Source organism: Echiichthys vipera, assembly GCF_963691815.1.
Source record: "Echiichthys vipera genome assembly, chromosome: 2".
NCBI classification, from domain to species: Eukaryota; Metazoa; Chordata; class Actinopteri; order Perciformes; family Trachinidae; genus Echiichthys; species Echiichthys vipera.
Window position 1 is genome coordinate 6,000,293 of NC_139827.1, and position 11,342 is coordinate 6,011,634.

General features: G+C 39.6%; 3 protein-coding genes across 3 annotated transcripts in view; 1 reads left to right on the plus strand and 2 right to left on the minus strand.

Annotated features, from left to right (window-relative positions):
* lpar2b (lysophosphatidic acid receptor 2b) overlaps positions 1–11,342 on the plus strand; it is a 173,591-nt gene that overhangs the window by 45,663 nt on the left and 116,586 nt on the right. The gene's annotated exons all lie outside the window — the stretch shown is intronic.
* LOC310963652 (uncharacterized protein) overlaps positions 6,877–11,342 on the minus strand; it is a gene marked incomplete at its 5' end in the record, with an annotated part of 4,635 nt that continues 169 nt past the window's right edge. Inside the window, 2 exons of the mRNA XM_083936542.1 lie at positions 6,877–9,126; positions 9,326–9,489. Coding sequence (XP_083792668.1) covers positions 8,556–9,126; positions 9,326–9,489 — 735 coding nt within the window. The 3' untranslated portion in view covers positions 6,877–8,555. The remainder of the gene's footprint in view (positions 9,127–9,325; positions 9,490–11,342) is intronic.
* LOC310963661 (uncharacterized protein) overlaps positions 11,032–11,342 on the minus strand; it is a gene marked incomplete at its 5' end in the record, with an annotated part of 9,127 nt that continues 8,816 nt past the window's right edge. The window contains one exon of the mRNA XM_083936553.1: positions 11,032–11,342. This exon is cut by the window's right edge and continues 1,986 nt beyond it.

Below are 11,342 nucleotides of genomic sequence, written 5' to 3' on the forward strand. Positions count from 1 at the left end.
AAAATGTTTAAAAAAATCATTTGTACTCCCCCTTAATGTGCATGACAATTCAAACAGCACAGTTTTGAGACACACTCATATCCAGAGAGTGTACGGAGGGAGGTTTTGTAAAACGTTAAGTTAATCGCACAAGAATGAGGTACTTTTAACAAGTCTGATTACTGATTTCATCGTTTGAGGTACAAACTCAGAACATTTTTGGTTTTCTTTCCGAAGAATTAATAAGTTGTTTATTGAGAAACACTGACTTTACGAAGACACACGATTACTGTCTGTTCCTGGTTCTTTGGACCCGAGGTCCGGAGGTAGAACACCGATTTTATACATTAAGCCAAACAACTGAGAAAATGCCTTCTTGTGTCAGAGTGACTGGCAGGACTTTTATTTTGTACGACTCTCAAGTTTCGGTGGATCGAAGCACATTTTGTTTGCAGAATGAAAGATAGCCATAATCGTGTGATACAGAGAGCAACGTGTACTCAAAGATGTGTAAACGTGTCGTGGTTTTCAGACATGGTTACCGCAGCAGAAGTGGTGACTGTACGTGGAATAAGCTTATTACAAAATAATAACACCACAGTGAAAACTTGTGGTTTGATGAAACTATGTTGCTAATGGGTAAACGTCAATCGGACGCCAATGAAACACTGATAGCATATTAAGGATGTTACGTGTCATGCCAAGCTTACATTTAAGAAGAAGTACCTGCATTGTTACGCTCTCTCGGTTACGGATGGGTTCCGATAGCCGCTACCATTTTGGATATGGCTCCAAGTTATTCCCTTATCAAATCTTTCATCCTCTCTGTTACCTTTATCTGACGCCACGGGATGTGCCCTGTGATAGACTGGCGTCCTGTCCAGGGTGGACCCCGCCTCACGCCCGATGTCAGCTGGGATCAGCTCCAGCCCCCCGCGACCCAGACAGGAACAAGCGGTTGCAGATGAATGAATGAATGAATGACGCCACGGGCATCTGCAAAGATAGAAAGAAAGAAAAGCTATTAACACAGTTATTAACAAGACTGCACGAACCGCCTTAACTTAAACCTTGTGTGAAGGTGCTTATCAACCGTCCTTCATGTAAAAGTAAGAACTGGCTCTTTGGTAACTTTAGAAGGACGGATGCAAGTGCGCGAAGTCCTACCGCCGGTGTTACACTGTAGTCTGTGACCTGTAAGATTCTTTGGCCTGTAGCAGAATTCAAGTATGTAAAGAAATAGGAACTCATATTTGTAGAGATATTATTTCCATTGTGTGCTGTTTGAACGTCCTGCAGCTGCAGCACGGCCCCCAGTAAGGAGCAAGAGGAGAAATGGGTCAGGACAGGGTTAATGAATGTCACGGAGCAGTTCAAAAATACGTCGTGAACCACTTAACGCAGAACCGGAGTCAGATTTACTAAAATGCTATTGAACCCCATCCCTACACTTTGTAGAGTGCACACAATTACATTGGTGTATTTCAGACCAGCATTCATGTATGAAATAACAAACTGGATTAAACTCCACTGATCAAGCTGTTCCTCTCTTTCATTCTTCTCCCCCTCCATCTTTGTCCTCCCTCCCTCCCTCTGGGTGTGTTGTTCAGTGTCTTTCTGGTTCTTCTCGCACCGATGAACGAGCTCTGACAGAAACAGAGGGACCCCCAAAATAATTGAGAGTGTGAACTGTGAAAAAAAGTTTTTGTTCATCGTTTAATGACACTACACTTTACATACTATGTTATGACTTTTTATGACATACTATACTAGGACTTTTTATGACATACTATGACTTTTTTTTATCATACTATTCTGTGACTTTTTATGATCTTTTTATGACTTTTTAGGACATACTATGACTTTTTATGACATTCTATACTAGGACTTTTTATGACATTTTATGACACTATGACTTTTTTATCATACTATTTTGTGACTTTTTATGACCTTTTTATGACTTTTTATGACATACTATACTAGGACTTTTTATGACATACTAAACTATGACTCTTTATGACCTTTTTATGACTTTTTATGACATACTAAGACTTTTTATGACATTCTATACTAGGACTTTTTATGACATTTTATGACATACTATGACTTTTTTATTATACTATTCTGTGTCTTTTTATGACTTTTTTATGACTTTTATGACACACTATACTAGGACTTTTTATGACATTCTAAACTATGACTTTTTATGACCTTTTTATGACTTTTTAGGAAAAAGTATGGAATTTTGAAATGGATAATGTGTAGGAGCCCTGTTTTTATGACATGCTATACTGACTTTTTATGACTTTATGAAATACTATACTATGACTTTTTATGAATTACTATAATATGAGTTTTTTTACGACATACTATGACTTTTTATGACTTTTTCCAAGAAATCATGCCATGACGGCTTAAGACAGGCTATCCTTTGACTGATTTAAACATTTTTTGGACATAATATATTTTGACTTTTTTGACGACTCTTTTTTTTTTTTTGGCCTATTTTTTGGAAACAATTTTTTATGACTTTTTTTCAAGTAATGATGCCATGGCGGCTTTAGACAGGTTATCCTTTGACTGATTAAACATTTTTTGGATGTTATATTTTGACCTTTTTTTAAAAACTTTTTTGACATACTACACTAAAATCTAAAAAGTCTGGACATTTGAGTCTGAAAAATATGGAATTTGAAATGGATAATGTGTAGGAGCCCTGTTTTTATGAAACACTATACTGACTTTTTATGACATACTACGCTATGACTTTTTATGACTTTATGAAATACTATACTATGACTTTTTATGAATTACTATAATATGAGTTTTTTTACGACATACTATGACTTTTTATGACTTTTTCCAAGAAATCATGCCATGACGGCTTAAGACAAGCTATCCTTTGACTGATTTAAACATTTTTTGGACATAATATATTTTGACTTTTTTGACGACTCTTTTTTTTTTTGGTCTATTTTTTGGAAACAATTTTTTATGACTTTTTTTCCAAGTAATGATGCCATGGCGGGTTAAAACAGGTTATCCTATGACTGATTAAACATTTTTTGGTTTCGACAAACTATACTATGACTTTTTTTAGCCTATATTTTGGAGACAATTTTCTTTGACTTTTCCTGACTTTTTTCCAGAAGTGATGCCCTCGATGCTTTAGACAGGTTATCCTTCGACTGATTTAAGCATTTTTTGGACGTTGACATTATATTTTGACTTTTTTTAAAAAACTTTTTCGACATACGATACTAAAATCTTCTGAGAAGTCTGGAAATTTGAGTCTGAAAAAGTATGGAATTTGAAATGCAAAATGTATCTGAGCCCTGTTTTTGTGACATACTACGCTATGACTTTTTATGACTTAATGACAAACCATACCATGATAAGTGTTAAATTCAAATGATATGCTATACTGTCACTGACTGTGAATTGAGGGTCAACTGGAAGACATTGAAAGAGCATGAACATGGTTGAAATCGATGTATGGGTGGCACTTATTACAACATTTATTTATTATTTCCTTTAAAACCTGTTCACACAAAATGCAAACCTGGAGCAGGACCAATTCTGGAGTCACCGACTACGATCTGGAGAGAAAACTGAGAAGAATTACTCATAACAACAGAATCTAACAAGACTGGACAGAGTTGGTTACAAGGAAGCTCTCAGTAAGAAGTGAATGTTAGTGTGCTCTGCTGTATCAGACAGGAAGACTGTCCCTCGTCATCCTATCTCACATCCCTCTTGCTGTCACTTTCAGCTAATTGGGGGTGGGTCACCACTTCTCTCTAACCTATCAGGGATCTCCTTGTTGTCCTCAGCCAATCCTGCTGTAGCTGTCAAAGGTTTAAAAGTGTCAGCTGTCACTCCAGGTGTCAGGAGACACTCACCTGAAGAAGAAGAAGAATTCCTTTATTAGTCCCGCGAATGGCAAAATTCAATTTTCACTCCATTATTTTTTTTTTTTCATCATGTTACACACACAGGCCCGAAATACACAAACGCTCAGACAGGACCTATATACAAGCAATTGATGGAGAGATGTCAGAGCGATGGGGCTGCCAGTGACCTGAGCAGTTGGGGGTTTCGTGGCTTTGCTCAACAGCACCTCCACAGTGCCCAGGAGATGAACTGGAACCTCTCCAGCCACCAGTCCACACTCCATTGATGGTCCACACAGGGACTCGAACCAGCAACCCTCCAGTTCCCAGCCCAGTCAACTATGGACTTTTTATGACATTTTATGACATACTATGACTTTTTTATCATACTATTCTGTGTCTTTTTATGACTTTATGACTTTTATGACACACTATACTAGGACTTTTTATGACATTCTAAACTATGACTTTTTATGACCTTTTTATGACTTTTTAGGAAAAAGTATGGAATTTTGAAATGGATAATGTGTAGGAGCCCTGTTTTTATGACATACTATACTGACTTTTTATGACTTTATGAAATACTATACTATGACTTTTTATGAATTACTATAATATGAGTTTTTTTTTACGACATACTATGACTTTTTATGACTTTTTCCAAGAAATCATGCCATGACGGCTTAAGACAGGCTATCCTTTGACTGATTTAAACATTTTTTGGACATAATATATTTTGACTTTTTTGACGACTCTTTTTTTTTTTTGGTCTATTTTTTGGAAACAATTTTTTATGACTTTTTTTCAAGTAATGATGCCATGGCGGGTTAAAACAGGTTATCCTTTGACTGATTTAAGCCTTTTTTGGACGTTATATTTTGACCTTTTTTTAAAAAACTTTTTTGACATACTATACTAAAATCTAAAAAGTCTGGAAATTTGAGTCTGAAAAAGTATTGAATTTGAAATGGATAATGTGTAGGAGCCCTGTTTTTATGACATACTATACTGACTTTTTATGACTTAATGACAAACCATACTATGACTTTTTATGAATTACTATAATATGAGGTTTTTTTACGACATACTATGACTTTTTATGACTTTTTCCAAGAAATCATGCCATGACTGCTTTAGACAGGTTATCCTATGACTGATTAAACATTTTTTGGTTTCGACAAACTATACTATGACTTTTTTTGGCCTAATTTTTGGAGACAATTTTCCTGACTTTTTTCCAGAAGTGATGCCCTAGATGCTTTAGACAGGTTATCCTATGACTGATTTAAGCATTTTTTGGACGTTGACATTATATTTTGACTTTTTATTTTTTAACTTTTTCGACATACGATACTAAAATCTTCTGAGAAGTCTGGAAATTTGAGTCTGAAAAAGTATGGAATTTGAAATGCAAAATGTATCTGAGCCCTGTTTTTGTGACATACTACGCTATGACTTTTTATGACTTAATGACAAACCATACCATGATAAGTGTTAAATTCAAATGATATGCTATACTGTCACTGACTGTGAATTGAGGGTCAACTGGAAGACATTGAAAGAGCATGAACATGGTTGAAATCGATGTATGGGTGGCACTTATTAGAACATTTATTTATTATTTCCTTTAAAACCTGTTCACACAAAATGCAAACCTGGAGCAGGACCAATTCTGGAGTCACCGACTACGATCTGGAGAGAAAACTGAGAAGAATTACTCATAACAACAGAATCTAACAAGACTGGACAGAGTTTGTTACAAAGAAGCTCTCAGTAAGAAGTGAATGTTAGTGTCCTCTGCTGTATCAGACAGGAAGACTGTCCCTCGTCATCCTATCTCACATCCCTCTCGCTGTCATTTTCAGCTAATTGGTGGTGGGTCACCACTTCTCTCTAACCTATCAGGGATCTCCTTGTTGTCCTCAGCCAATCCTGCTGTAGCTGTCAAAGGTTTAAAAGTGGTCTCTCTGTCAGCTGTCATTCCAGGTGTCAGGAGACACTCACCTGAAGAAGAAGAAGAAGAAGAATTCCTTTATTAGTCCCGTGAATGGCGAAATTCAATTTTCACTCCATTATTTTTTTTTTCATCATTTTACACACACAGGCCCGAAATACACAAACACTCAGACAGGACCTATATACATGCAATTGATGGAGAGATGTCAGAGCGATGGGGCTGCCAGTGACCTGAGCAGTTGGGGGTTCGGTGCTTTGCTCAACAGCACCTCCACAGTGCCCAGGAGATGAACTGGCACCTCTCCAGCCACCAGTCCACACTCCATTGATGGTCCACACAGGGACTTGAACCAGCAAACCTCCAGTTCCCAGCCCAGTCACCTATGGACTGAGCTACTGCCACCCCAATGCCCTCCATGTATTTAGCAGCATCTCCATCATCATGACTCCTTCTCCACTGCATCCATCTCAGTCATCTCCTTCACCACCACCAGTGTCTAGACACCATCTGGGGAGGTATCAATGCATTTGTCATGCATTGTTGAATAAATTCTTACATATTGGACTACATGTGGTGTAGTGGTTAGCACTGTCGCCTCACGGTGAGAAGGTTACAGGTTCGCATCCCGGCCTGGGCATTTCTGTGTGGAATTTGCATGTTCTCCCTTTGTCTGCGTGGGTTTAATTGATGGCTCTACAAAATTGCCTGTAGGTGTGAATGGTTGTCTGTCTCTGTTCATCTCTATGTGCCCTGTGATAGCATCCTGTCCAGGGTGTACCCCGCCCGCCCGATGTCACCCTGCGACCCTCAAACCCGGGATAAGCGGCTGAAGATGGATGAACATCTAAAATTGAACTGACAGTTTTACTCTTGTCACTTCTACCTCATGGTGACAAAGTAAGGAATTTTCAAATACTAACCATAAGGGCAGTAAGTCCAAAGACGCCGTAACATAAGGAGTCTGACAAGCATTTGTTATGTATTTATTTTATTGTACCTTCCTCAGAACACACAGTATGAAGCTCAGAGACACATAGATTTATTAAGTGATGTAACTTTGTATTGCGTTGGTTGAATAGGCGTGGTTCTCTGGGATCTTTGGGGCAGTCTTACTTACCTACATCGCGATAAGGGATTGTTGTGGACGGAAAAGTGCATCCAGGATTTAACATTCGGACCAAATTAAGTTAGGACCTTATTGTGTACAGTGTGCAAAAAAAAACAAGGTTACACATAACTGTTAACTTTCTACATCTCTCACCAAACAAACTGTCGACATCTTGAAGCCTGAGAATGATATTGAATGTATTTCCGACCTCCTGTTTCATGTGTAAAGCTTTTTGAATGTGGCATTGTTTAGATATTCATCTTCTTCTCATTCTTTAAACAACAAATTCCTACTTGTTAGCGTTGGGTCTTTGCACCAATATGGGAAAGCATGAAATAACAGACTTCAGAGGTTTTGGGGAAGTCTGACATGTTGATTCATTATAGGTTTTTATTGTAGATAAGCTTTCATTATGTGCATGAATTTGACGTTTTGCACTTGTTTGAAAGCCGTTTGAATGGCAGGAGCTCTTATTCATTCATGAAACATTTGGGTACATGTTAGCAAGAAGAAACTCTTTGTAAATATTACATTTTTACACTTAAGGTTGGAGTTGTCTCGTGTAGAATGAAATTTTAGGATGCTAAATATTTATTGTTGCTTTTTTATGAGCTTTAAACAGTGAAATTAAGAGAAGCTCTAACAACAAGCCACTTTCTACCATGTTATTAATATCCCTTGTGTCATAATCCAAGTTTATATTATTATAATAAATATGTTCATTGGCAAAACGAATCAAATTGCTACTAAAACTACTACGAATACATTTTGCTAAATACAAGGCCAATGTTTTAAGAGGCACTTTTGAGCACAAATACTGGGAATTAAAGTTTGATCCGAGCTAACCGTCTCATAAACTCCATAAAGAGCCATACAGTGTTAGTACTGAGGTGTAAGGCTGCACCAAAGATCCAAATGAATCTGCACACTTAAGTTATAACGATCCACAAACATCTTGCTACAAATATCCTCAAATTGACTAACATGAAGCTCAACAGAGAGTGCAAGCTTAGTAGGATGTTAAGGCTGGAAACTACCGAGCGGAAAAGAAGAATCACTAATTCAGCATCAGACTTCATTTACAAGAACGGCTAGAACACATTATGATGGTTAAGTTTCCTCTGATATAGCAGCCTACCGCCCAGCACACACTTCACTTACCAATTACACACAGATTTCCTTCGAAGTCCTCTTTGTAGCTAAGTTCGTTTTAGGGTTAAACTGATGTTAAACAGCGTCTTTCTCTGCCTTTAGCTGTAGCCGGGTCAATCAACACAATGACCTTGAATTCTAACTTCCTAACTAATACGTACATTTTTACTTAACTCTATGATGCAGGTGTATTATGAGCTTAGAATGACAAAGTGGACGGGTGTTTGTTTGCTGATAAGGTGCAAAGCTGCAGGTGCAAAGCTGTGATAGAACATAGAGTTAAACACTAAGTGCCATAAGAAGGAGTTAAGTGTAATACACAGGAATAGAGCGATAAGGAGGAAGAGAACAGCTTGTCCATCTATCGCACACTTTCACTCGTTTGTCTGCAACACCTCCACTGCTTCTTTTCTATTTAGATTCCATGTTAATATACCTGGAATAGCTGCTTAACATTGGGCTGTTGCTATTGAGCGTCGCCCGGCTCGACCACAGGGTTACTGTCAGCTTCTGTATCCAGAGAGCTGTGGGACGTGCTGTTCCACAGGGCCGCGTCGGACTGGGGCTCCAGGGACGGGCTCACAGAGGCGGGGTCCGAAGAGTTGGTCGTCGGGTCCAGCAGGATCTGAGCGGAGGTGGGGGGGTGGCTGAACGAGGCGTCGGAGGGCAGACCGGATGAAGGACTGGGTGGAGCGTTAGATGGAGGGAGAGCGGGCGTGTCAGAGGGCGTTTGTGAGGGCGAGTCGGAGGAGTTGAATGTCGAGTTGGAGTTGGAGTTGGAGTTGGAGTTGGAGGTGCTGAATGTCGAGTTGTAGTTGGAGGAGTTGAATGTCAAGTTGGAGGACAGTTTGGAGGGAGTGAGTGCGGGTGAATCAGAGAGTGTGTGTGGGAGAGGGGCAGAGGGAGAGCCTGTGGGTGAGTTGGTGAGAGTCGGCCTGGGTGTGTGCGCGGGGGTCGGCTCCTGTGGATCTGTGCAAACGACCTCCCCATCGGCCACATACCACACCTCATTGTGCCTGTTTAAAAGCTTCAAGGGACTACACACACACACACACACACACACACACACACACACACACACACACACACACACACATGCACGCACGCACGCACGCACGCACACACACACATAAGGGAAGAGCAAGAGACCACAGCAGTTAGAAGCGAAACAGTTGTTGGTGATCCCCAAACAAGAAAATAGTCAGAAATGCTAAAGTTTTGGCGGGCATGTGGTACCTGTCATAGCCGACTCCATAGTGGTAGCTGTGGTTGTAGGAGGCTCGAACTCTCGCCAGTTCTTTAGTGAGCAGGTGAGCGTGAAGCCTGGAGGTGACCGACAGCATCCAGCCTCCGTAACTCCTCACGTAGACGTCCATCTCAGGCATCTCAGTGAAATACAGCTGCGCAGGAGACACAGACGCAACATTGGCAGTCAAACATTGTGGTGTACATGATGTATCACAGTGGACAGGTACGGCAGAGAGAAGACAAGGCAGCGCAAAATACTACCAGAGACCGGAGGAACTGCTGTTGATGATGATTTAAGGGTAAGCAACTAATGCTTTTAAACCCTTAATTAAACAGCAGATGATGGTCAGGGCATGGTCCAGTTAGCTGCCTCTGGAAAAGGAGTGTGTGTGTGTGTGTGTGTGTCTGTGTCTGTTTCTGTGTCTGTTTCTGTGTCTGTTTCTGTGTGTGTGTGTGTGTGTCTGTATGTCTGTATGTCTGTGTGTGTGTGCGTGTGTGCGTGTGCGTGTGCGTGTGCGTGTGCGTGTGTGTGTGTGTGTGTGTGCGTGTGTGTGTGTGTGTGTGTGTGTGTGTGTGTGTCTGTTTCTGTGTCTGTGTGTCTGTGTGTGTGTGTGTGTGTGTCTGTGTGTGTGTGTGTGTGTGTGTGTGTGTGTGTGTGTGTGTGTGTGTGTGTGTGTGTGTGTGTGTGTGTGTGTGTAAAATTATTCAGATTTTCTACAATTTATGAGCACAATGAAACGCGCTGAAGAGGACAGGACTCTTTTATGATGAGTTTTGTATTCTTCACATGGAAAAATTGAATTAAAAGATTTATAGATCAATAATTTGACATTGTTATTTATTTCAGCATTTTCAGATACTCATTTATGTATTTCCTAATTCAGTTATGGTTCTCCGTCATCTCTAAATTAATATATACCAATAAAAAAACTGTGGATGAGAAAACTATTCCCTTAAACTTTATACAAGAATAATGAAATCAAAATATATAAATAAACAATTAAATGGATGTCGGTTGTTGAGCTGAAGCATGAACATAAAACATGTTATGAACTATTAGCTTCACTTTTATATAGTTTAGTCTAATTATGGATAATCAAGACAATAATAGGTCTGTTCTGTAAAGATGAGTGAGACACCAGTAAAGGAAGCACGACACAGACACATGCCTGTCATTAAAAATGTAAATAAATACATAAATAACAAATACAGAGCGCTGACTTTGGTGGATGTGGGTGACTGTAAATGTGATAGTATCATAAAAAAATGGAAGAAATCATTGAGATATATAACTCCAATAGATCTACAGGCAGAAAGTTAGCGCAGACAGATGAAGGACAGCAGCCCCGACACCATCATCATGAGGCAGCATCATCTATTCCTGCTCTGCTGAATGAGTGAGAGCCGCACTAAATGCTGCACATCCGTCAGTCTATCGATCGGCAATCAACGATCAAATTACGCAGAGCTGTCCAGGGTGTACCCCGCCCACCCGCCCGATGTCACCCTGCAACCCCGAACCCGGGATAAGCGGCTGAAGATGAATGAACATCTGTAATTGAATTCTTCCTGATTGAACTAACAGTTTTACTCTTGACACTTCTATCTCATGGTGACAAAGTAGGGAATTTTCAAATACTAACCATAAGGGCAGTAAGTCCAAAGACGCCAATAACACAAGAAGTCTGACAAGCGTTGGTTATGTATTTATTTTATTGTACCTTCCTCAGAACACACAGTATGAAGCTCAGAGACACATAGATTTATTAAGTGATGTAACTTTGTATTGCGTTGGTTGAATAGGCGTGGTTCTCTGGGATCTTTGGGGCAGTCTTACTAACCTACATCGCGATAAGGGATTGTTGTGGACAGAAAAGTGCATCCAGGATTTAACATTTGGACCAAATTAAGTTAGGACCTTATTGTGTACAGTGTGCAAAAAAAACAAGGTTACACATAACTGTTAACTTTCTACATCTCTCACCCAAACAAATTGTCGATATCT